The sequence below is a fragment of the Emydura macquarii genome, unplaced genomic scaffold (assembly GCF_026122565.2).
Source record: "Emydura macquarii macquarii isolate MOO-44397 ecotype Brisbane River unplaced genomic scaffold, CSIRO-AGI_Emac_v2 contig_1070, whole genome shotgun sequence".
In the NCBI taxonomy this organism is placed as follows: domain Eukaryota; kingdom Metazoa; phylum Chordata; order Testudines; family Chelidae; genus Emydura; species Emydura macquarii.
The window spans coordinates 1,069,424-1,096,404 of record NW_027131207.1 but is presented as its reverse complement, the minus strand read 5'-3'; the positions used below and the strand labels follow the sequence as shown (position 1 = coordinate 1,096,404).

Genomic DNA, 26,981 nt, shown 5'->3' with positions numbered 1-26,981 from the left:
CACAACAGCCCGGGGAGGACCTCCCTCATAACTTTTAGCCCAATGGTTACGGTACTCACCTGAGATGTGGGGGACCCTGAGTTCAAGTTCCCCTTCCACCTGCTGTGGCAAAAGGATTTGAACAGGCCTGTGCTACCTCTCAGTGGGATTGCCCCAAACACTTAACTATCCGATATTCTGATATGTGGTTCTCCTGTTGAAGCTGTTCCACTGTGGATAACTCTTTAAAGAGTCATTGGAGCAGGGGACTGGAGCCTGAGTCTCTCTCATTCTGGGCGTATGCTTTAACCGCCAGGTTATAGAGTCATTCTCATGTTTGTCTGGTCTCTCGCTCTCTCGGTGTGTGGCCTAACTGACAACAGCTTCAACAGGAGAGATTAAGAGAGCCAGATCCCCACATCAAACTATCCCCTGGGCCAGTGGTTAGGGCATTCACCTGAGTGGTGAGACATCTCTGTTCAAATCCCTTCTCTTCATGAGGTGGAGGGGGGACTTGAACTGGTGGTTTCCCATATCCCAAGTGAATACACTAACCACTGGGCTAAAAGTTATCAGGGAGTTGCTCCTCTTTCCTGTGAACTTTGCAAAAAGGTCCTTAGGTGCCTGACTCCAAACTTGCCTAACTCCAGGACTTGCAACAGAATTGCTACCAGAGATAGGTGGACACAGCCTGGATTTAGGCACCTAGCTGTAGGAGAAAAGTGGAGCTTACCACACACCTCTCTTTCCAGCATCTCTCTAGCTAACTGAGGCAGCTCCCTACCTAGGATGCTAGTTTTTGTGAATCACAGTCTAAGCCCTGGTCTACACTTACCTGGAGATTCGACAGCAGTCGACAGGAGTTACGCAAACTACGCAGAGTAGCTTGCATAACTCACGTCGACTGCTGTGCTTCCTTTCTGCGAGGTGCCTACGCTGCGCTGTGCCCGTCGACGCCGCGCTACGCTACTTGAGGGGGTGGTTTACCAGCATCAACTTCCTAATCGATTGAGCGGGTCTAAACTGACCGCTCAATCGATTCAGAAAGATTGATCTGGCGGCGGCGAATTTGCTGCCGTCAGTACAGACATGGCCTAAGGCACATATTTCTCCCCACTTCTTATATAGGGAACCTAGGCCTCTAACTCAGCCTTTGTAAATTGCAGTGTGTTCCTGTGATTTTCTAGGCAGCTAAAAGCTAGATGTTGTGACACTGAATATTGCAACACCTAAGTCCCTCAGTGGCTCTAGCCCTATTTGCTCAAGTTAAAGTTGTGAGGTAGGCACAATAAAGGCTTATAACCACAAGGAAAACTGCGAATTCCAGGAGGATTGTAAATGCATTAGACCAGCGGTTCTCAACCTTTTTTTCCCGAGTGGTACTTGGGTCAGGTACAGTCAGGTCTTGACCACTTGACCCGAATACCACTCGGGAAAAAAAAGCGGGGGGGGACTTTCGGCGGCAGCGGGGTTTCGCAGCGGGCTATGGCGGAACAATGCCCTTCGCCGAAACCCTTCCGCCGTTTCCCCTTTTCGGCCGCAGAGTTTCGCAAGGGTGAGTGGGAGGGCCCTTCCGGCGGCGGCGGCTTCGGCGGCGCGGTACAGATCGCGTACCACCCAGCGTTCTTCGGCATACCACCGGTGGTACGAGTACCACCGGTTGAGAACCGCTGCATTAGACTATGTGCCATTACTCTTCTTCCTAACCCTTTCCGGGTTTAGGTATGAAACATCTGAATTTTTTTAGTTGGTTTGTTTTTGAGAAATAAAAGGCCTGAATTATATGTAAAAACTTGGTAATTTTTTTGGCAATTGCGAGTAGAAACATGCAGCCATGCATCGTTGTCTATAATTACTGCATTACTGTTTAATCGATACTATTTGTTAAACATGATATTGAATACCCCCAAAGGATTCTTAGAGTCAGTACCCATTGATTCTTCTCCCTAAGAGCTCCTTTTAATCACACATGAGGCTATTTCCGATGGATAACATCCCAAGCTTAAATTCATAACTTTGCTAACCACTAAAAATCATGGACTGAATAGAGAAACTGGATTTATGAATTATTACAACAATCTATAACCCACTAACAACTGTCCTCCATCCCCAGCTACTTTCTCCACCCCTGCCTTTCCTCCCTATGATTGGAGGCATGTTAATGGACCATTTCACCTTGAATGGTACCTTGAAACGTGTTAACTACTTATGCTAAACAATCTATTCCACCTTGTATTTAGCAGTGACACACTGAATTAGGCTATGTCTACACTAGAGACCTTACAGTGGCACAGCTGTACCAATATAGCTCCGCCGTTGTAAAATCTCTTGTATAGCCGCTTTAAGCCGACAGGAAAGAGCTCTCCCATCAACATAATCAATCCACCCCCCACAAGCGGTGGTAGCTATGTTGGTGGGAGAAGCTCTCTCTCTGACATAGCACTGTCCACACAGGTGCTTATTTCAGTGTAATTTATTTCATTCTGGGGTGGAATTTTCACACCCCTGAATGACATAAATTTTGCTGACATAAGTTGTATAGACATAGCCTTAGTCTCCCAGACCTGAAGAGTGTTGTGTAAGCTTGCAAGCTTGTCTCTCTCACCAAGAGAAGTTGGTCCAATGAAAGATATTACGTCACCCACCTTGTCTAACATCACAAGAAGGCATTTCATTGCAAGAGTGAAGAAAACGTGGTTTTCTTTTGCAGACTTACTTTAGTTTGTTTTGTTTCTTCCTTACATTGCTATTATTTTAAAGGGACCATCTGCAATAGATACATTTATAAATTTACATTTATAGAAACATTTGATGATAAACAAACATGAACTTTTCAAATGTTATTTTTTTTATTACTTCTAGATTCATGTGCTGATGATATTAACTCTCTGTCAAATGAGGTGATCCTTTTACTATCTGTGCTGGCAGTCCTTCTAGTAATGTTCTTCCTCCTGATTTTTGTGTGCAAGTGGCAAAGGTAAGTGATATTTACTGGTTACTACTGATATTTATGTCATGATAATACAACATATGTAAAAATATGCATATTTTGATTTGATCCCTCTCCTACTATCACTTGTTTTTGACCTCTTAGTTTGCAAATTCTTGGGGCAGGGATTGTGTGTCCTTGTGGTTGTGCCCTGTGCCTAGTGCATTGCAGGTGTTACTGGAATACAAATAGTAATTAAATATACTTCCCAGTCTTATACTCTCCTATTGCTTTTTATGGTGCTCTGGAATCATTATCCAACTGAAAAATCTCTGGCACCTTCAGCCTACAATCTGCAGACCCAGTCACTCACTCTTTAGTTTCCTGTTGCCAGCCCTGTACAGAACACATATCTGGAGTGTGTGTAATCAGAGATCTCATTGCCATAGAAGCAGGGAGCGCCTTCAGTTGCAGACACTAGGGCTATGTCTACACGGACGGCGGCAAAGTCGCCGCCGTCAGATCTACTTATCTGGATCGACTGAATGGTCAGTGAAGACCCAGTCAGTCGATCCAGAAGTTGATGCTGTTAATCCACCCCCGCAAGTGGTGTAGCGCTGCGTCAACGGGAACGTGGTTCCCGTCAGTGCAGTGCAGTGAAGGCGGCGTGCAGAAGAGAAGCACAGCAGTCGACGGGAGTTACGCAAGTTCTTTGCATATTTTGCATAACGCCCATCAACTGCCGCCGAATCGCCGGGGTAAGTGTAGACCAAGCCATACTTTCTACTAGAAGAATTAAGAACAGAAGGTGAAAATCTCCTTCTATATGAAGAGTGACACTTGGAAGGGTGATGGAGGGGAACAGTGAGAAAGGCAGGGTAACAAAAGAGGAAAGCATGTCAAAAGTAAAGGGAAGGAGTGAAAAAGATGATAAAGGGGAAGATGGAGAGGTAGTGGAGGAACGGATGACCAAGAGAAGGAGGCAGGTAAAAGATGAAAAGGTGTAAATGGTGACTAAATGGGAGGGTTTCAAACGGTGATAGAGGAACAGGGGTGGGAGAGGTAAAGTAGGTGGCAGTCTCCTCACCGGTTAAGTGGTCTTAACAAGACTTCTGTAACCTCCCCGTGATGTTGTGAAGATTCTGTAAATGCTACCTGAAAAGCACTTTGAGACCCTTGGGTGGAAAATGCATTACTCTAATAATCTTTACTTACATTACTGCTTGAATGACAAATGTGGGATCAAAGCCCCAAGACATCTGCATTTGCTTTTCTCTCGATTTTATAAGTTGTAAAGATAGTTTAAAAATAACATCTCCTGGCTGGGATTTATAAAACATTGGTACTAGATTCTTCTCAGTAACCCTCCTCCCTTGCCTTTCTGCCTCATCTGATCTATTACGAAAGAAAAGTGAGAAACCAAAACTGAAAATTTGTGGCACTTCAGTGGCTGTTGGAAGCAGCATAATTAGAAACGCTGTGAGAGCTCAAAAGAAAATTCATTTTATGAGCATTCTGTCTTGCTAATGGTCTTTCAGGCTTACCATTCTAAGGAGAACATAATGGGATCAATCTGCCAGGTCCCGACTGTTGCTGTTGTTTTTTTGAGTTACAGTACTAAATATTAAAAGGGTTGCAAGGGTGATAGCTATTATGGAGCTTGAGTCATGTTTAAAGAAGCTGCAGTTGAGAATATTCATTATTGTTGTTTATTTCTATAGCATGAGCATTCTGCATGGCAATTAACAATTTAAATTAAGACAAGCACAATACAGGGTGACAAATATAGGACAGGGTACAGGTGGAGAGGGTGGTGGAGAAAACAAAAAGATCATGTGTTTAGGTGAATAATGTATGCACCTTGAGGAATACAAATAGTTCCATTTTTCTCTTTCATCAAATATATATATATGACCATAGACTAAAATTCTCCTTGAAGAAGTGTGTTTAGTGAAGTAACTCAACCTGTGGCTACACTGCAATCAAAGGTGTGATTTGCAGCTCAGATAGGCATTCTCATGCTAGCTTTAATCTAACTAGGTTGCTAAAACTAGTGGTGTAGACCGAGCAGCATAGGTTTCAGTGCAGGCCGTACAAGCTTCCAGAATCCTGACTGTGTACTCACATTGCTAGGAAGTTGCATTGGTTTTTAACTAAACACAATTAGGGTAAACTGGTGCAAAGCCCAGCGTGGAAATTTTTATTTTGGCCTAGCTCAAATCAGTTAGAAATCAGTTTAAATTAAGCCAAAATAAGCCGCCCTTAAACTGAATTTAGAGCATCCAATCCATGCATTGGTTTAAGCAAATTATTTTTAAAAAGTGATTTTAAGTTTAAGTAGGACAACTGTCTTGTGTCGACAAAGCAGCAGAGTAAGAAAGAATGGAAGCATGGGAGGTGAGGCTGGGAAGGCTACATGAAAGAAAACATGTTGGCAGGCTGTGACAGAGTCCCCCAGGAACAGTGCTCTGGAACCACTCGGGACGCAGCCAGTCAGGACTCTCATGCTTTCGAGTGTGCCCACTTGGGTTTCCACACACCATTGCAGTGTAGAGTTCTGGGCTTGGGCTGGAGGTGGGAGGGTCCCAGAGATGGGGCTGCAGCTGGAGCCCAGAAGTCTACAGTGCAATCAAACAGCCCCACAAGCCCAAGTCAGTTGGCATTGGTCAGCCGGGGGGAGGAGGGGGGTGTCTAATTGCAGTGTAGACTCACCCTAAGAAGCCAGGAAGAGGAGAGAGCACTGTAGAGACTGTCTTTCTGTCCTGTGTTTGAACAGCACCTAATGCAGTGTGGTCCCGGTACAATACTGGGGCTCTTAGCCTATACAGTATAACAAATAATAATAAGACAGTTAACGGCTTTATTTTGGAAGGCTTGACTGTCAAGGGCCCCATCTGCCCATTTAATATAACACAAATCATCGCTTTCCAAATATCAATATGACCGAAAAATAAAGTAGAAAGAAGACAGCCTCTCACAGCTGAATTGCTGCCCAGCCTTCCAGTAATGTTGGAGCTGGGAGAGGAATGTAGTCCTTGAAAGCTAACTCTTTCCCGGAGTAACTATGAAATTCCATACAGTGACCTTGCAGCCCCTCTTGATGTGAACTTGAAGTTGCTCAGGTTACCAGGTGTAGAATCCTGTCTGAGCACTGGCTGCCAGGAAGGAGCTACCTTCAACTCCCATGCTATCGCTGGCTATGACTTCCAGATCAGACTATTAAGGACTCAGTTATTTACCTGATAATGAAGTCAGCTTTAGTAGCTGCTGAGGAGTCGGAAGCCAATACCTTAATTCAGGCTTCCAGGTATGCCATACCGTAGAGCTTCCCTTCCTTATACTTCCCCAGACTTTTATTCCTTTCATTTTCAAGGACTAATAGGGTGATTGTGGTGGTGCAGAAGTGACCCTTCTAGTCCTACGAAGCCTACGTAGGTCAGGACAAGAGTAGTTTTCCAGAGGAAATTAAAAGACAGTTTTTCAAGGCAAAATGCTGTCTGTTCCACTCTATTTACTGCTCCTATTCAGAGCCCAAATTAAATCTTTAAGTCTGATTTTTTTTCCTATTGCTGGTAAACTGACTTTCACTCCTTTGTTTCTCAGTCAACTGCCTGCCTCAGTACTGGACAAGATCAAAGCCCTGGTGATCTTGGCGTTGGTCTCTGTGGCACTGATAAGCAATGTCAGCACATACAAGACGATGCCAACATTAAGATTTGTGGTTTACATGTTTGTGCTCATCATTTTAAATCTACAGTCCACTCATTGCAGCCTTACAAAAGCTTCCAACTGCCAAAACCACAGCATCAGCTTTTTTTGTCTGAAAAACCCCATGCAGTTGAATCACAGTCACGTTATTGGAGATACATGTTACTGAAAAGCCCACAGAAGTTATAGGCCCAGATTTTCTTCTTCTATCCATTCCGTGTAAGCCACTCTGAATAGCAGGATATTCTGTGCTTAGGTAATTGCCAGCCAGTGAATAATCCCTTGGGGACTGTCACCAGCTGGCAGAGTTTAGAGCAATTGACTGCTTACTTTGTTTTGTTTTATTTACAGATTTCAGAAGTCAGTCATGCCTGCTATACCAGATCCAAAGCATATGTTTTCTGATCTCTTTAATGATCACAATGGAAACTTCCAGGTAAATATCCAAGCACTCCTGAACTTCCTTGGTGAGGTTGCATTCATGCTAACACAACAATCATATCTTGCATGTAATTTAAAAAATGCAACCTACCTTTGCAGTCTCTGTTGAAGTTTAAACTAAGGGCTCTCTGATCCAAAAGCAGCCTCTCACTCTACTTCTTGACCACCTGGTCTTACAGAAGAACTATTAATTATTGTTATTATTATAATTATTACTTATTTGTATTGTAGTATCACATAGGAGCCCCCATCATAGAAGAGGTATCAATGTGCTAGGGACTGTACAAAGACAGCTCCTGATCAGGGGAATTTACAATGAAAGTAGAAGACAAGATATGTGGAAACATACAGACAGACAGGGTAAGAATGAGGCAATAGTAGTCAGCATGAAAAGCAGAGATCACAGCACGCCAGATCATTGTACTATCCTCTTTCCAGCTCTCCTGTCACAAAAGCCTTTGTCCTTTATAAAACTAGCCATGGCGTCCCAGCCTGCCTGGTTTACTACTATACCCTCCAATCCTTTAACATAGCGGTTCTCAAACTTCATTGCACTGCGACCCCCTTCTGAAAGAAAAAATTACTACATGACCTTGGGAAGGGGGATTGAAAGCCAAGCCCCACTGCCCCAGGTGGGGCAGCCAAAGCTGAGCCCTCAGGCTTCAGCTTCAGCCCTGGGCTGTGAGATTCAGGCTTTGGTTTCAGCTCCAGGCCTCAGTGAGTGTACTGCCAGCACTGGTGACCACATTAAAACGGGGTTGGGACCACTGGTTTAACATACACCTTGCTGTGAAACAGCAAGTCTTCAAATGGCTTGACAGAGAATACATATTGGCTTTGCTTCTCATTAAGTGGAAATGTATGCATTCTACATGAAGAGCATTTGTTATTTGAATATCCTGGAATCTGCCCAACACCCGACCACTTAGACCATGTTATATCTGAAAGCAGCCTGGCAAAATAGTTGTGAATATTCACTGGCTCACATATAATAGCTAGTGGACCAGCCTCACAACAGTGATGAAAATGAAAAACACTAATAATGTTTTACATGTCAGTCAAAAATGGTCTTGCCCAACATAAAAGATACAAAATAATAATTAATAATACAATGCAAAATAACAATAAAGGGCCTGATCCTGAAGTCCTGAATCAGTCAAATCTCCCACTAAAGTCAGTTTGAGTTTTAAGCGACTCAGGACTTGGCTCAAACGATTTGCAAAACCCTGACAAATAGGAGGGGATAAAAGAGTATTTTGAAGCCACCTGTCACTGTACATTGAACATTGAAGGTGTCCTCTGTGGTAATTTTCTTGCAGTTTTTGTTCTTTGTGTTCATTCATGTTTTTTGCTTTCGTCTTATTTCCTGCTTGCCCTGCTATTTCTTTCTCTCCAACATCCCCCAATTGTGGTTGGTCCTGGGAGGATGTTGTTACTGGAGGAATGGTCGAGGTCAGTGTAGCTGTGTTTGTTTTCAAATGAAATTAGGGAGTGTGCTGACATCAACAACATTTCATTCTCCTAGGAATGGATTGACAAAACTGACAACGCAATGGTCCAAACAAAGATGGAATGTGTAGAACATGAGTGCATCATTGAGGAGAGAACTGAGCAAGAGGAGAAGGATGTTAAAAAGGAAGCTAATGAAAAGCTTTGTGAATTGTCAGACATGAATGAAAGAGATTATCTGAGTTCTGCTCATAAAACCAGCCTGACACCACCAGCCAGTGATACAGTTTCTTTTGAGAGTTTCAAGTTTTTTATGAATGATGACATGTATGTCATCTTGTGAAACTCTATGATACAGTAGGACTATATGATGTTGCTAAAAGGTACAGAGGATCCTGATGAGTTTAAAGGAACAGCTGAGTACAGTGAAAAGTAATGATTAGGCTTGCCTAATAGAAAACAATCCAATGTGGATCTGAATTGGAATTTTCCCAGAATTTAAGCATGACCTATGCAGGGCCCTTAGAGAAACAAAAGAGCATGGGAATTCAGGTGTATTTGGATTTGGGGCTCTAGTTTGGGTCTATCTCTGTACCTAAATCGAGCCCTGTCCTGCATGATGTGGACCTGAGCATTCAAGGAGTCCTTTTCATTCACTGCTTACCTTTTGAGAGCTGAGCACAATCCCAGTCTTGGTGCTCAAGGAGTGCACAGACTGTGTGTAGTTAGTGAAAACAACAGCACTATCCTCCCCAAGTAGGCAGAAAATGTAAGAGATAGAGCAGCACCACCAACCTGCCTTCTCCTCCTCAGCTGGTAACAGAACATGGCCAAGTGCATATGGCACCTTTCCAAAGGAGATGGCAAGAGCTGTGCACTCTCTGCAAGCCAGGAGCCATCCGGCCTACCTGAAGTACAATGCTTCCAGCAGCTCCTAGGGGGGAAGTAAACATTTGCACCATGCCCAGTGGAGCAGAATCTGCTCTCAGGAATATTATAGTGAGGCTGTACAGTCACAGTGGGTCCTGATCCTCCAACGAGCTCTGTTCGGGCAGATCTTTCAAATTCACTAGGGCTCCATGCAGGGGAAGAAGTCCGTGCATGTGGGACTTGTTGCAAGATCAGGCTCTTAGCATCTAGCCCTTAAATATTTCTCTTCCTATAGTAGACAGACACATATTTTTCGACAAAAGGGGTAATTTACCCTTAGTAGTGGGTTGACTTGACTGGGAAAGTCTCATCTTTGCTCAATATTTTACACCTTCTTTCAGCATATTCAGCAAATGTAGATTTTATTAAAGACTTCCTGGTCATATTACATATACAGCCTTTATTTTTATGTGTTCCAACTTCCGTTAGAATATATCATGTTTTTGCTTTCTAACTTCATTTCATTAGATTTTAAACTCAGGAAAAACCCACTAGATTCTTCCCAACTGTGTTTTGTACATCTTCCTACATCATTTAATGTGCATGCTTCTTTAAAGAAAACTTTGTAGTCAAACATCTAGGGTGAAATTCATCCCTGGCATAAGTCTATTTAAGGCAATGTAGTTACACCAAGGTTTAATATGTTGGGCTACCTTCTCAGTAAGTGTAAATTGACATTACTGTATGGAAATAGAGCTACGTCAATGTACGCTAGTTAAGGATCTGACCCAATATTGCTTCAAAACAATAAAATGGGAAGCAAGGTCTAGAACGTAAATACATTGTGTGGTTAGATCTATACATGAATAAGGACATTCGGAGAGCTGGTCAGAAAAACACTGGTGGAGTGATTTTCTGTCAGACAATGAAGTGCCATTGAAATAGGAATGTTGATTTTATTCAAATTTCATGGTGGAGAAAAGTTCCAGAGGGGTAGCTTCGTTAGTCCGAATACAGCAAAAACTCTCATTGTTTTTATTGTGGAGAAAAAACAGGAAAAAAATGTCCCAACAATGTCAAAATGGCATCTTTTGACATTTTCAGGGGGGAAAAAATCATTTTTTAAATTTTGAAATGACTTTACATTTTCAATTTTTTATGTTGTATTATATTATATGTTACAATATAAAATAAAAAGTCATCATAGAAACAAAACATTTTGAAACCATTTGTTGTTTTTGGATTTTTCCATTTTGCATTAGTTATAAATATTGGTGTTTATTCTGATTCAGAATGAAACCAAAATTTTTAAATCTCGAAATCCTTTTTGAAACAGAATTTCTGTCTTCCACACGCATCTAGACATAAAGCTGTTAAAAATATGATTTAAGAAACAAAAATATTTTTTTCTTACAGGTGTTGAAGTTGATTCTTACAGTTCAATGTGAGAAGGCATTAGTCATTCTGAGGTGCCTGAGGACTAGCCCAAGATGTGTCACATATACAGTTTGGGAGGGGAAATAAGAAAATGTACAATACCAAAATGTTTTAATAGGTGTGAAACACAAGTACGCTTTCACAATTACACAATAAAACAAGACTCACAATATTGCAGTTGGGCTATCACTTTACTTCAGTTCATTCTTACATCTCACTGACTGACTGGCGTTGCCCTGCCCCTTATATACTGGCGAGGGCACTGCTGACAACATTCTAGGAGGTTCAAGGAAAATGTAGTTCTTAGAACGTCAGGAAGCTTCCATAAGATTCTACAAAGATCCAAAACATTCTAGGAGGTTAGTGAAAAATAAGGGATCCCACATAAGGGATACCTGAAACATTTTATTTCATTCTATTTTCCCTTTGGCCGCTAACAATGAAAGCAGCACCCCGAGTCTGGCACCTCTCAAGCCTGGCACCCCAGGCGGTCGCCTGGGTCTCTTGTCACTAAATCTGGTCCTGGCTGGGAACAGGGGCCACCCCAGACTAAGACCTAGTATACACTTATCTGGTGATTCGGCGGCAGTTGACGGGAGTTACGCAAGCTACATAGAGTAGCTTGCGTAACTCCCGTCAACTGCTGTGCTTCCCTTCTGCATGGCATCTTCACTGCACTGCGCTGATGGGAACCGAGTTCCCAGCGATGCAGCACTATGCCACTTGAGGGGGTGGTTTTACTGCGTTGACTTCTGGCAACTTCTGGATCGGTTGAGCAGGTCTTCACTGACTGCTCAGTCGATCCAAATAGGTCGATCTGACGGCAGCGACTTTGCCGCCGTCAGTGTAGATGTACCCTAACCCAGCTGATTTTCTTATACATACACATGCTGGCCTTTTCAGTACAAGTGATTTTTCACCTCGGGGTAATTTATAGCACATCACATCAAGTTGGGTTTTTGGTGTTTGGTTTTTTTTTTTAAATCAAGGATTACAAGCAATAGAGCTGTCATTTTAACTAGTGCAGTGCTGTCCCTTTTTCCTGGCTATTCATGTGACACACATTTGGATTCCCTTGCCCGAATTCCTACCTGGAAGCGAGCTCTTAGCTGAACTCATCCCTTTGATGGTGCTATGATGTGCTGCCAAAGCGTACCGGTGGTGTCTCTTTTCAAAGCAACTTGTGTAATGTGATTAGGATGACCAGCTAGCAAGTGTGAAATATTGGGATAGGGGTGGGAGATAATGGACACCTATATAAGAAAAAGCCCCAAACATCGGGATAGTCCCTATAAAATTGGGACATCAGGTCACCCCAAATATGATCAGGTCGCTAAAAAAAGATGCTGCATAATTCTCTGCTTAAGTGGCAAAAATCTACAGTCATGACCATTTTCTTGCCATCACACTCCTTCACTGGTCCCTTTGCCACTTGGCCTTCTTTTCCCAGGCCTGTTTATTTCTTTTTGAACTCCTGTTTGATTGGAAAAATGGCAAGTTTGTTGCACATGTTCCTGCACTCAGTGACAGCTAAGGAGAAAGAGATTCTTTGTGATTCAGGACAGAAAGGACTACTGTGCCCCAGTCAGAGATAGGAGGGTAAAAAGTGTTGTCTTGTGGCACGTACATGGAAGCTTACAGGAGGTGGAAGCCCTGCGGGAGTAAAGCTGTATTCTTGTATTCCTGCAAGTCTAAAATGGATACTCCCGACTCTCCAACAGTGCAATTAAATATTCTGCATTGGTTACAATTCCATTGCGTGCTGCATTTTTCAGATTATGAACATGGAAGTTGCCAAATGATGTTAGTTTTGCTGCTCAGTGCCCCGGCTACAGCTGAACTCTGTGCTGCACTGTAGCATAAATTAGGAGGCCTTGCAACATATACTGCACAAGACATCAGGCCTTGACTGATATTTTAGATATTTTTTTAAGCAGTGACAGAGTATGACTGCCAAGATCTGATGCCTCTTTAATACAACTTTGTTTCCCCTGTGGGCCCTTTCCTAGCATTTTGTTGTTGCGTTCCCTTCTTGGGAACTTGGGAAAAGTTCTTGGGAAACTTGGGAAAAATAAATACCTCCCCTAGCCTCCCTTAACAGGCTTCTCTTAAGGCCTGAGTCTGTGCATAAAACAAGGAAAATTATATTAAATGATATTAAATGGGAAAGGAACAAAACATTAAGGAAATACAACAACAACAAATCAAACCTATGTTTGTACAAATATAAGTTAAACCCCCTCAATGTGTTGGGCATCCATCCCTATGGCATCTTTGCCTCAGTTTCCTCATCTGCCAGTGTGACCATCCAATGAACAAAAGCCCATTTGATACCTCATTCCTCATCTCCTGTCTTTTCCCCTCTGGTACAACCCTCTCCTGGTTTATTTGGTTATGAAGTCTCAGAGCCTATGAATGCACTCAAGCAGGTCCATCACCAATCAGTAGGAGGAAGTGCTGCCTGGCTTGCATGAAGAGACATCTTGCTGCCCCCTCCGAGTTGTCTCTAGTTTCAACAGGAGTGATCCTGAACTCATTGCGCAGATGTGCAATGGAGGATCTGTGAGGCTGAGTTGCCGTAGGTGGTATGTATCTTACAGATAGTACAGTGCAGAGCTGATTTATAGAAAATGATAAGCTGCTACTGTAATCTGAAACCATGGTTTTATCTCTTAAAAACCAGTAGCTAATAAATGGTTTCTTTTGCAATGTGGTGAAGTAACAAGAATAATCATCCCAACGTACTGATTTTACAATGGATTGCTGAGGCCTGGTCTACACTACAGGGTTTGCAAGGCATCTTATATCGACCTAATTATGTCACTGTCTATACAACAGCCTTCCTCCCGCTGATGGAAGCGCCCTACTACACCGGCATCATAACTCCACCTCTACGAGAGGCGTAGGGCTTATGTCTGTATAGTTAGGCTACATGGACACTGCATCACTTACCTGGGCAGTTGGCTGTCAGTCTTGTCAATGTCACAGCTCAGCTCTGGGGAGTGGGGCTCACAGATGGAGCCATGAAATTGACAAGAAAGGCTGGTAGGCTCCCTACTATGACACTGAGACCTGTATGGGGCTCACAGATGCACCCCTCCTCCCCCCCAGCTGTCAGCTGGGTTCTGTACTCACAGCTGGAGCCCTGGCTTCTCACCAGGGGCTGACAGCCCCAGCTGGCTCAGTATCACAGCAGGGAGCCTAGCAGCCTTTCCTGTCAATTTCACAGCTGCAGCTGTGAGTCCCACTGCTTCTCTGAGCCTGAGGCAGCTGTGAAACTGACAAGAAAGTCTGGTAGTCTCCCTGCTCTGAACCCCAAGGCTGTCAGGCCAAGGCAGGTGAGGGGATCCTGCTGGGAGCCCCACTGTCATCTGGGCTCTCACCTCCCCTCTTCCTATTGGGAACCTGGCTACTGCCGGGGCTCTCAGTTCCTTGCTCCAAGCTGGGAGCCCCACTACTGCCTAGACCCATAGCAGGGAGCTGAGAGCCTGGGAGACAGAGACACCAAACTGAAAGCCCAGGCTCTCAGCCCCCCACCCACTGCCTCTCTTAAGTTGGTGCAAACGCTCCTGGAGAGGACGTGCACCACCAACAAAAAGAAGGTAATGTAGATGTGGAAATCCACAGTAATGACTGTCGTGGCTGTAAGTTGACTTAAGTCGACTTAAGTTTGTAGTGTAGACATGCCCCCAGATTGTTGTTCTTATTTCTCAGCATGACTTATAGTGCCACTGTGTAATATTACCAAATATCAGACCTTTTCTATTATCTAGGTTACAAAATACCCATCCAATACTATTCTGAATTAGTGGTGAGGCTTTACCTCTTATATAATTTTGTAGTACATACCCACTGGTACAATGGATAACTTTGCTCACGCTGCTTTTCTTTCTTTCCCCAGTTTTTTCTCATCTAAGTACACCAGTAATTAAAATATTATTTGACAATGCTGGTTCCCTGCTTTGTGCTTCCCTATAAAGATCTCCAGTGAAAAGTACCCTTGGAACACGGGGTTTGTTGATACAGCTTAGCAGCATTATTCTTAAGCAGTATTCACAACTTCTGGCAAAGAGATACAATGGCAGTTAAAGGGAAGAGGGAAAAGAAGATTAAAGGAAGTCTAGGATAGGGAGATGGGCTTCAGCCTCTCTGGATCTGAAGCTTCTTAACACAAAAAGCAAACAACCCACCTCCAGGCTTACCTGATGGAAAGAAAGTACTTACCTGATGGAAAGAAATGTCTCACTGTGATGTATCACAGTGAGTTGGGCTAAGTGTCATCATATAGTTCCACTATTGTTTAGAAAAGCTGCACATTGGATTCTCCAATGAGCAAACTGAAAATGTATTCTCTCCCCACGGTGTCTGCCACTTGTCATATCCTGTGATAGAGCAAAGCCCCACTAACGGAAAGAGACAAGACTCTTTCTGTGCCCCAAGAGTGGTAAATACCCTCATAATGCCCTTCGGAGTTAAGCATGAGAGGGGTAAATTAGCAGACCTATCTTCTTATGTGGCCCCTTCACCACAGTTTCTGAGAAAGATTAATTAAGACACACAACACCTCTTTTAACCATTGTCCTGGAGAACCAGAACACAGAGAGACTAAGGACAAGATTCACAATAGGATTTAGGTACTTAATTGTCTCTGTAGGCACTCAGTTCCAAAATTTAGATCCTCAAAACCCCTGCTCAGTTTCTGCCTAAACATGGAGGCAATTCAAATCCCTAAGCACTTAAGTTTCTACCAATCAAGTCCCCATGGCATCCAAAAACTGCCAGTAAGCATGTGAATAGTGGCATCAGCCCAGAAGCCTGTCTCATACCTAAAGCCCCGCAGGATCCTCAAAGTAGGCATTCCCTTGCTTCTCTCAGTTGTGCGGCCCAATAGCGTAGATGTTCCCAGAAGATGCTAACTGTATCAGGCCCCCCCAAAACAGTGCCAGAAGAGGTGCCTCTTTGTCAGGACATTCACCTTAAATGTGGGACTCCTGGGTTCAATTCCTCCCTTTGCCAGATGGGATTAGAAGGTGGGTCTCCCACATCCCTGGTGAATATTCTGACCCTTGGGCTAAAGTTTATAATTCCAGGAGAGAGTTCACAGTATGAATCCCAAGCAGAAGGACGCACCTCCCTCTGGCCCAGATGTAGTCATTAACTCCCTTTGAGGGACAGGATTTAGGAGCAATCTCTCATCTTGGTGTTTCCTACTAGCTAGCTTAGGTTGCTCCTGGTTCAACATGTCTGCTTTTGCAGGTCCCTTTTCAGGTGCCTAATTCTCCCATGCATTGTATAGGGAGCCTGGACTTCTAACTCAGGGCTGGGGATTGCACCGGAGGCAGGTGACGCAATGCTGAGTCTAAGCCCCATTGTGGCTCTAGCCCTAAAAGTACAGTTGTGAAAAGCACCCACGTGATTTAGAAGCCTAAGTCCCATTTTCAAAAGTGATTTAGGCACTTAGGTGTGTACGTCTCATTGACTTTCATGCTCTTTACAGGACTGAGCAGATTGTCAACTCTCAATGACTCCTGTTAGTAGTGGATCACTAATACCATTCTTGCAGCACCTCTGTAATCTCCCACCTGACTGCCAGGCTTACCTGAGCCTGCTTACTTTATGAGAAACAACAGACAGAACAACAGAAGACAACATGGTGGCAGATCAGAGTGCAACCTACCATAAAAGAACAATACAATAAAAAGCCACTAAAGACACATGCCTTTGTTCCTTATCATATTCCTCAGATGCTGTTGTTAATAAAAAAGTTGATGCTTGTGGTTTTTTTCACTTCAGAATACTTGAACTGCAGCAGAAACTACAGTGGTAAACATTAGCATAAAGAGTCTAGCAGATGCTCACGATTATCTCTCATGGCAACTATATGCGTGCAACCATCTTAAAAGAAACTCTCTTGCATGCAATTTTGCAGGAGGTTTCAGATCACAATCAACAATGAAAATGATCTGAAAGCCCATCTGTTGATGGATATTTCCTCATCAGAAATGTCTGTAAAAGCTGAGCACTCTGGCAGGCAGAAATGGGTAGCATGGGTAAGTTGTCTATTAAAGATGAGAGGTAAAACAAGTAGTGGAAGATAGCTTTGTGTTTTCCATTAATTTTAGTTAAATCTCAGACTGAAAGGTCATTTTCCAGTTTGGGCTGAAATCAGCAAAAGGTTGTTTTCAAGGCCACTATTGTAAAACACCCTGGGTTAAAGTCTGCTTCTGCTCCTATTGAAATCAATAGGACTTCTGTAATCATGAATGCAACTCAAGCAAGGTTTGGAGAAAGTGATCACCCCAAAGTATTATGACACTTTTTGTTTTACCACAGTAGCCAAATAAAACGTTTCAAAGAGCGGATTTTTATTCTGAAAAAAAAATATAAGCCAGTTTTTCACTACACCAACCAATTTAATGTGAAAATATCATTTAAAAAATAATACAAGGTTCAAAGAATACCTCTCCCTGCTGCATTAACAAGGCTCTGCTGTATGTCAGGGAAGAATTTGCCTGCACGTCCCAGCATTCCACTGGGCAGCCTATAACATTTGACAGCTGTTGAATGCTGAAGGAAACTCTAGTTGATGTTTGTTCTGTTTCTTGATATTTTGATGTGGCTCTTTGAAGCTCAGAAACCAAAGGAGTTGAAAGACAGAGAACTTACATAATCTTTTGAACAAATGTTGCTTATGCAGTAACAGAGAAATTCATAGAAAAATGAAATGCCTCTTTCAGGAAGGAAGAACATTCTGACTTGCAAGACAAATTACTTGAGTGATGATTATAAACCCCACTTAAAGGAGCCACTATCTAATGTTGTTGTGAACTTTACTACATACAGATACATTAACTAAGCTAAATAGTCTCAAAATTTAGAATCAATATTATACAGGCATCCTCCATAATCATTAGGAAAGTTATTTAAATTGCATACTCAACATCAAACACTGTCTAGGGGAGAGAATTATAGTGTTATCCTTATAGAATAACAAAGCAGAAACTAAAAAAAAAAAAAAAAAAAAAAAAAAAAAAGGGTATATAATAAGATATACATGTTCCTTTTTGTTTTTCTTTCATAAAGAATACCCAGCTCCTTTGGAGTTTAGACACATGTGGCCTTGTTTAGCTGGATAGGGAACATTGTGCCCAAAGACAAACATGCATTATTTTGCAAACATTTCATTTAAAAGGGATTGTGTGTAAGTTGCTACCATTCTGATTTGGATATTTATCACCCAGTTTGCACTGGTGTAAATGATGGTACAAGTTGCAGAGCAAAAGAGAATCAGGACTATTATAGTAATAATATCCATCTCTTATATAGAGTGTAATAATAGTAGATTATCTTCTTGATGCTATGACTTTAGACTCAAGATTTTGCTGTAAGTGAAGTAAGGTGAAAAGACAGAATAACAGTTTTATTGATGCTATTCATATACAACTCCTTTCAGCATCAACGCCATGTCAGCCTTTGTGTAGGTTTGTAACTTTGCCTTCTGAAGAATGAAAATAAATCTAGGCAGAAGCTTTGCAAAACAAAATCTGAAGAACAAAATGATTTAGCAAATTTAGGTGGAAAATATCCCCTTAGATATGTTTAAGCTATCAGACCACACACAAACACAAAATAAATCTTAGTAGTATCAGATGTGTTTCTGTACTCCTACTAATTGAGCAATATGGGTCGAGTGCCTGTAGGTAGTTTGGGGAAAAAAACATTATATAAATGTCTCAAGTTATTTTGCTTAGAAATTCAGCTTACTGCATCTGCACATTAAGAGAATTGGCAATAATGTAAACATTGCCTCTGAAGAGATTTCCTGGGGCATCAGAGTGTGGTTTACCTTTGCTGTGGCTCAAAGACTATTTGCCCTGAACCCTGTCAGTGATTCTTCTAGTTAGTGACAGGATGGAACATCCAATCAATACTGATCTTACTTAATGGGGTTAAAGCAGAGGTAGTATAGATCCTGGTTCAAAGGCCATTGAAGTCAATGGGAGCCTTCTTATTGACTGCAAAGGATGTTAGCTCAGGCAAACAGTGCGTTGCACTGTTTCATCATTGATGGGCAGCTCATTAGTTTGTTTACTAATTAATGGTCATTAGACAAGGTAAAATCGTACAGCGGGTGTTAACCTTTATCCTTCAGGACATAGGCCAAAGACTGACTATGTTGAGTTAGGGAGAACTTCCCCCACATTCTTACTATTGCTTCATTGTCCATTAAGAAGGTTTTACATTTCCTGAAATATGTCATCGGCCACTCTGAGAGAATACTGAACTAGACAGACCATTAGCATCCTTTCTGGCAATTCCTGATGTCCTAAGTTTCTTTGCAGGACACCACTCGCACTCCAATGGTCTTCTAAATCAGGGCCTCTTTTAGGATGTTGAGAAAAGCCAGTGAGATGATCTTTAACCCCCACTTCAACCCCAAATAGGTCTGCTTCAATCATAATAAGAAGGGAAGGTCTTTGGGTTGGCAGTTGCTTTGCTGAGCTCACCTCCCACCCTGTGGCTAGAAGTCACAATGGCAACTCAGAAAAGGAGCTAAGCCAATTGTACCTGCTCAACCCCAATCTTTTCAGGTGAGGAATTGTAGGTCCCAGTTCTTACCAATATTGCTACCTGCAACCCTGCTGGTCAATCCTTTGAGGTTCCACCCAGCTCATAGGGATTGCCAGCTTTTACTGTGGAACTTCATTGCTGAAGCAGGCTGGGCAGAAAACGCTGTCCCACAACAAGTGATTTCAGCTCTAGTGATGACTTAACAAAACAAAAGACTCTTAATGGAGCCTTAATTAGCTCTCTCTTGGAATGGGAAAGGGCCAGTTAAACCATGCCTAGAGCTCTTAGGCAGAGCCACACCGGCTGGCAGGGACACTTTTCCCCACCCCCTTTCCCTTTCCCAGGGCCTCTTGCATCGGAATCCCTTGCTTAGCGAGTTCAGTTCAGTTGAGGACGAACCCCTCAATCAGGACAGGCTAAGCACCATTCTGTTGCCCTTTACTCTGACAATAAGAATAATGGCATGTTATTACCCCTGCATTCAAGCAAAGCAAATCTGTAAAGTGATTTGTAACCCAACACTGCAAAAGTTTATTAGTGTCGCGATACAGCTCTGTCTACTGGGTATCTGTTCAGAGTGGATGTGTTCATGTAAATACAGTCTGGTCCTGACACCTTTTCCCCTCTCCAGTTAGCTCGGTAGGGAAGAGCACATTCAGACCCTGCTTACACAAATATTAGGAGTTTCTAAGTAACCATTCATATTTTGTGTGCACATTTTCCTTTGGCTTCACTTCCTCCTTCAAAATATCCCCTGGTAGCCCATCCGAAGATAGGATATATTCTCTCTTTCATACATAAAAGTCAGCCCCAAATCTCAGCCAACAGTTTCCATGTGAACATAGTATTTGCCCAAGGGGGATACTTGTGGAAATTTAAAACAAGCTTTGATGTTCCAATAAGATAATCTCAGACCACACGGACAATTGCCCTTATGAAAATATTAAATAGAGACTCCTTTGATCTCACAAAATAGGATGACATTATAACCATTTAATATAATTTTTCTGAAAGATTACAAAAATAAAAGTAAATGAAAACATATCAAATATGATTTTTTTTTAAAGTAGGTTGAGACATTGCATGTTATGTTTGACTTGTGTCGTGCAAGACACATCTTTTTTCTGGCCTGACACATTATAGCCACGGTGGGACTTATTGATTCATTTAAAAATGTTTTCATCTGAATAAAATTTCCTTTCCAAGCTTTTACATCTCTACACAAATTTTTTAAAGATGGACATCTAAAGTTAGAGTCTCAGTCCATATTTAGGCATCTAAAATCACGTCTTGCACAAGAGACCTGGAACATCTTATAACTTGACTAAAAATGTGCAAAAACCAACCAAACAAAAAAGAAAATGCAGATAGCATAAGAGTATCCATTTCTTACAGAAGCAGAGGCAGGTAATCAGGCGTGCACTAAGTATAAGTTAATTATTAGTATTAACTTAATATATGGCTACACTTTAGTAATTTGCAGCAAGTCCTTAGCATGAAAGCTTGGTAAAGGACTTCCAAGTAGCGAAAGCAGAACTATCCCATGGGATGCCCAGAACAAAGGCACATAGCACTGTGGGAAAATTTACTGAGAAGCAGGACGGCATTAGGATAACTGGCTGGATTGATGTAGCTACTACACAACTTTCCAGGACAAACAAAATCCAGGTGAAATTATTGTCTATAAGTGTCTTGGAGAGTCCAGTCTTCAGGGGAATTGGGATTTTACTGAGATTCCTAATATGAAATACAACTTCTAATGCCACTGTCCTATACAAGATGCTTAGAAAGCCCCAAAAGCAAGAATGGAGAGTCTTGCTCACATGAGGCTGGGTAGCAGGACATGAAGTTAGAAATAAAATACCTAAGAGAAATGTGCACATGATCATATTAATATTCAAATTAGAGATGGACTAAAGTTGTAGATTTTAGATCCAGATTTTAGTGTCTCCCAAGTTCAGGTTCTGAGTTAATGATTCCTCCCAAGATGGAGGTAGGGGACAGCTGTGAAATCTGGATTTAGATCTGGATGTGGTTTCTAAGCCCTTCACAAAACTGGATCCAGGGTTTTGATTTGGGCCCATCTTTAATTATAATCCATCCTTTTTGTTGCAGAGAATCACTGGAACCTCCGCTGTCTTGTTGCATGATAAATAGTATGCTCCGGAGGGATCCTGGAGCTAGAGTAAGCCTAGCAGAGGAAGAAAATTTCCACTACAACTTTAAATAAAGTCAAACACAGAGGAAATGACTATAATTAATAGCAAATTACTAGGGTGGGCCAACATAGCCCCCAGCCTGAAGATGTTTCTGAGATGACTGTTTTGACTATCTGAGTAATATGAAATTGAAAGCAGAGTTCTGGGTAAAAATCAAAACTAAAATTAAAAATTTTCAAAGTGGAAACAAATAGCGTGCCATCAACAGACAGGAGACAGGCATCAACCTAACTGTCAGGAGATGCGGATGAATCACTTGATAACTGCCCAGTTCTGTTAATTCCCTCTGAAATATCTGGCACCAGCTAGATGGACAGAATGACAGGATACTGGGCTAGACAGACCATTTGTCTGACCTAATGTGGTCATTCTTATGTTCTAATCGGAAAGGCACATGACTACTTTATAATATTCAAAATATGGCTCCCAAGTATGTAATTATATCATGTCATTTCTCAGCCGTGGCATGGTCGTAACTAAAAAGATAAAAGACAAAATCGAATGTCCTTTCTCCTTCTTCAATTCCCAATGAAGTTTTGTCTGTACATACAAAATAGCGCAAATGGCTTTATAACCTTTGAGTTACATTATTATAGACAGTGTAGGTAGCAACACTTCTAGATAAGGTTGCCTGTAACTTTCCATTATAAGACCTGGTTTTCAGTTGCTTATACCTTTGCCAAACTGAAACTGTTTGACTTGAAATTTTGTATGCTGGGTGTCTGCTTATGGCTGATTTTTTTTTAAAGTTTCCTCTAAAATGGGTCAGACATTTCTGAGAAGATGATTAGGGAAAAATATACTAAACTTGCCCATGTTAAAAAAATTCTTACAACCATTTCATTGAGAAGATCTAGTGCCTCCATGCTTTGATATAAAGGCTCAAAATTTAGCACCAGGCTCACCCTCATGTCAGGGATGTGTCTTTCTCCTGTTCCTGTGAAAATTTGCCCACATTTGGCCCAGTTGTAAGCCTTGAAAATAATCTCAGTTTACACATGCTCACTAGAGACTTGTTAACATGGCAACTAAATTCTCCAAAGAGTCTGTCTGCACTGATCATATGCCATCCTCTCACAGCTCCCGCATGCTGACCAGACAGCATGTGTCATCCCCATAGAGCACCTGAGCATACTCCATCCCAGGGGCTGAGCACAACCTTAACTGCTATTGCTTTTCCTGACTGCTGCAGGCCCAAGTAGGGTCAGGCATCAGACCCGATAGAAGGGAGCCTATCTCTCCTGTGCTCTCAATAACCATCCTGCTGAGGAAGAGCAGGTCAGAGCAGGCGGAGACAGCCTGATTTCAATGCAGGAGGAGGGAATTTGGGAAGGTAGTGGGGCTAGGGATCTGGAAGGGAGGCTGTTAGAAGGAGGAGCCAAGAATGGTGGACTAGAAAAGAGAGGTCAGAAGATGGAGAGGAGGGTGAAGAACAAGGATGAGGACAAGGGCAGGAACCATGGAAGATGGGGAAGACAGGAACAGTTGGGGGGGAGCAGGGATGGGGGGAGGAAAAGGGGCAGGACCTTTGGAGGGAGGACAGAAAGAGCAGGGAAACAGGGACTGGAGAAGGGTGCTGGAGTGGAAGGGGACAGAGAGAGGTGGGGGAGACAGGGCAGAAAACTCTGAAACCAGTAGAGAACATTCCCCTCCAGGACCTGGAACAGAGCCCATTATTCCAGAGTCTCAACATTCCTTTGCTGTCTAGCAAATAGCCGTGAAACTTCCTGGCAAATTGTGTGCCTCCATCCACCCCCGGTGGCAGGTCCAAACAGAAGATGTTTTCTACTGCTGCCATTTACTCCTTCTTTCAAGTTCTAGAGGATTATGCTGTGATTCTAATGTCACCAAGACAGGGTGGGGGAGGTTGGCTGGGGCAAGAAGAGGTCATTTTTTTTTCTGTTTTTTTAAATTGTTTTTTTTAAAGTCCAAAAATAAATTCCAAAAAACTATTGCTGAAAGCATGTTAAGGTTGCAAAGGCAAACACTCAAAAGTTAGGAAGTTCCAAAAGTAAGAGTGCTGGTGCAAAGTTCTGCCCCCATGTGTGTATGCCTTATGCTATAGTCTTTAATTACACGATCACATACTTTTTTTTCCCACAGGACTCCTGCATCATTCAATGCACGGAATAGAGGGTGCTCAGGGAATGAATCAGGCTTGTGCGGTGAAAGAAACTGTTGTTTGTAGCACCCTCGCTTCATTTCTTGCAGAAGTTTGAAGGTGAATAATGAATGAGACAGGAAACTTCAGGAAGAGAAAAATGGTCATGTGGTTAAAGCAGTTGAATGTTGCCCTGAAGGACTGAAATGCTGCCTGGAAGAACTCTGCCACAGAGTTCCTTTGTGATTCTGGGTAAGTCACGTAAATCTTAGTTCTCACAGGAGGCTATTGTATGTTCCTCTTTTTCTGGGCCAAACTTGAGATACTTGTGGTCTGATTTGCAGAAGTGCTGAGCTCTTGAGTCACAGCTACAACTGTGCCTTGAACATATGAAGTATTATGTAATGCTAAGTACTTTGTAAAATCAGGCCATAAATTTCTCAGATTGGGTGCCCAAAAATTAGTTGACAATTTTGGCTTTGATCTCTGTGCCTCAGTTCCCCCTGTGTACAATAGGGAAAAGAACACCCTTCATTTTAAAGGTGAAGATACAGTCAGTAATGTATGTAATGCACTAAAACGGTACCATGAGAGCATCACAGAAACCTCAGAAGAAAATTAATAATTGTATATTCAGTGCGAGTTTCGTGTGGTTTGCAACAAATAAGGCCTGGGGCCCATACTGAATGATGATGATAAAAAGAATATGCCACCTTAATTCTGTCATTTTCTAACTTCTGAGTGTTTGACTTTGTAAGCTTAGAATTCTTATTTTACAGAGGTTTTTGGGATGTAATATGTAATATGTAATATGAAAAAATGCTATGTTAGAAGAATGTTAAGGACGCAAAGTCCAGCACTCAGAAGACAGGAAATTACAATTGTCTTTTCAACACTATTTCTATGATAGTCTTGCCTCGTATCATCTAGAAGGTCCATGGTAAGAGTCAGGACTAGAACCTCATTGGTCCTAGTTTAGCAAGTAAAGTAAATATCATTGTCTTCTTGAATTCCCCTGCCTCATTCATTGTACGTTGAATAAGGCAAGGGTCCTGTAGCACAAATTAGTATGTGATCATGTAGTTAAAGACAATATCTTTACATTTTCTTTGGGACTGGGAGCATACTAAACACAGTTTGCATGTGGGAAACTCTGTGGGTTTGAGCATGCTCAGTGTAGTGAGTTCGCAGAGAGCTCTTCAGGGAGCATGTGCAGTGCACGTGGATTGTTCAGAGATTTTAGCAATAGACTTCTAAAAAGCTCTCCTGAGCATATTGAAATTTAAATTTACAAAGACTTATAACTTGGCCAAATCTGAGTGAATTTTCTTGGGGACAATAAAAGACCCCTCCTTAGGTCTAGTGATATCCCCTAACTAAATTTCAAGTCCCTGCTCCAAAATATAGAGGTGCTACAGCTTTTCAAAGAAACAGTTGTAATTTTTGTTTAACATTGGCAATACAATCCATTTTTTTCTCTAACCTTGTTCTCGGAACTGGCTGAACCACTTTGCTGAAATTTCCCAAAAAATTCAGACTGAGGAGGTGAGCAATTAACATTTGGTAAAGCTACAAGCAACTGGAAACGGGGGCTTAAAATGGAAATTGTTGAGCAATCTTAACTATAGGTGCCACTGGCAGTTCATCCTATAATGTGAAAGTTATGTAAAGTACACTGGCACTTTGAGATCCATTATATACTGATCATCAATATATCTTTAACTAATACATTTGGCTATTTTCTGAGTGACTCATTTTGTCACTTGTGGTTGATTTGCTGCCAATCTCCCTTACAGAGTCCTTCCTACCCAGGATGACTGCTCAGCAGAAGCTACTTGAAATTGTCAAAGATCCAAAGCTCATTGTAATCAATAGCAAAACTGTCATTGACATCAGTGGGCTTTGGATCAGATCCATAACTGGCAAGCTTCCAACTAGAGATGAATGCCTTCAGACATCTTAATGCCAGAAGAGACCACACTGATTATGATAATCTTAGTCTGATCTCCTCTACAACTCCAGCCCAGAAACCTCACTTAATAATTTCTGCGTCATGCCAAAAACTTCTGTCTGAACTATAGCATGTCTTTTACTTTTAAAAACATGGGAGGGAGGAGTAGGAGCTATAGGTCAGAGTAATGGAAGAAACTTATTCTGAATACTGTATTCATCCTGGCAACAGTTTTTTTGGTTTTCAAATAGCTCCCTCTAGTGTAACTGTGCAGAACTTTCTCATCTACCAATGGGCAGATTTTCAAAGGTATTCAGGTTAGGGCCCTTAGGCACCTAAAGATGCAGAGAGGTGGCTAGCAGGATATTCAAAAGCAACTATGTGAGTTAACCTGCTTAGGCACTTTTGAAAATCACTCTAGGTGCCTCTCTACATCTTTAGGCACCAAAATTACCTTTCTGGACCCCCAAGTACCTCGGTCCCTTTTGAAAATAGGATCTAGACTCCTGCATCACTTAGTTATTTTGGAAAATGTTATCCCTACTCTATTCTAGCCTAGGTCTCCTGAGGAATGTCATTATTTTGCTGGCAATCTTTTTTAGCTCATTCATTACATCACTCCCTGGGTGAAAATGGATATACTCTTGACAAAAAAAAAACATGCACAATTGCATTTCAACTTGTAACTTATTTGCTTATTCATCAAACATAATAATGCTTCCCCAGCCCATGTTGGAAAACAATACCATTATTATGCATATTAGCATTCACATATTGAGAGCTCTCAGCACTTTGGCCAACACTTGCCTTTGTCAAAATAGATTCAAGACTATATAAGCTTGACAAAGGCCAGGGTGGGCTAAAATGCTGATAGCTTGGAAAATGAGATGCTAGGATGCAAACTAAATATGTTGTTTATGCTGCGTGAAGTGAATAACTTTTATTGAGTTTCCTGATTTATCAAGTCAGCTCAGATCAAATTGCATGAAAGTGTGCAGAGTGGTGTTTCCCTCCCCTCATAATGTGAAGACTTCTGTTTTACATAACGTTTTGCCGTATAAGACATAAACAAATCTATTTAACAATTTTTGCTGAGCGGCATGTTTACTTTGAATGATACCATTTTCTAATTTGCAGTGGGGAGGGTGATTATTTTTTGTCAAGAGGTTACATAATGACTGTCACTGAGTTTAAGTTGAAAAATGTTCATTCAGCAATGGGCAAAAAAGACAAAACTTCTGTTGTATGTACATAGCCATGTGATTAGCTGACTCCCTGCACTAAATGAAATTGAATCACAACAGCAAGTTAAAACCAATGTTTGTG

The 26,981-nt window shown here is 41.9% G+C and overlaps 1 protein-coding gene and 1 long non-coding RNA gene across 3 annotated transcripts in view; one reads left to right on the top strand and one right to left on the bottom strand.

Moving 5' to 3' along the window:
- Positions 1 to 10,975, top strand: part of CRLF2 (cytokine receptor like factor 2) — a 30,098-nt gene extending 19,123 nt beyond the window's left edge. The window contains exons 7-9 of one of the 2 annotated variants that reach the window (XM_067545718.1): positions 2,842 to 2,956; positions 6,968 to 7,052; positions 10,793 to 10,975. In XM_067545718.1, coding sequence (XP_067401819.1) covers positions 2,842 to 2,956; positions 6,968 to 7,052; positions 10,793 to 10,900 — 308 coding nt within the window. In that variant the 3' untranslated portion in view covers positions 10,901 to 10,975. Of the gene's footprint in view, positions 1 to 2,841; positions 2,957 to 6,967; positions 7,053 to 8,582 lie in introns of both variants that reach the window. The other variant, XM_067545717.1, reaches the window with a different exon arrangement.
- LOC137151453 (uncharacterized) overlaps positions 1 to 26,981 on the bottom strand; it is a 99,713-nt gene that overhangs the window by 46,059 nt on the left and 26,673 nt on the right. The gene's annotated exons all lie outside the window — the stretch shown is intronic.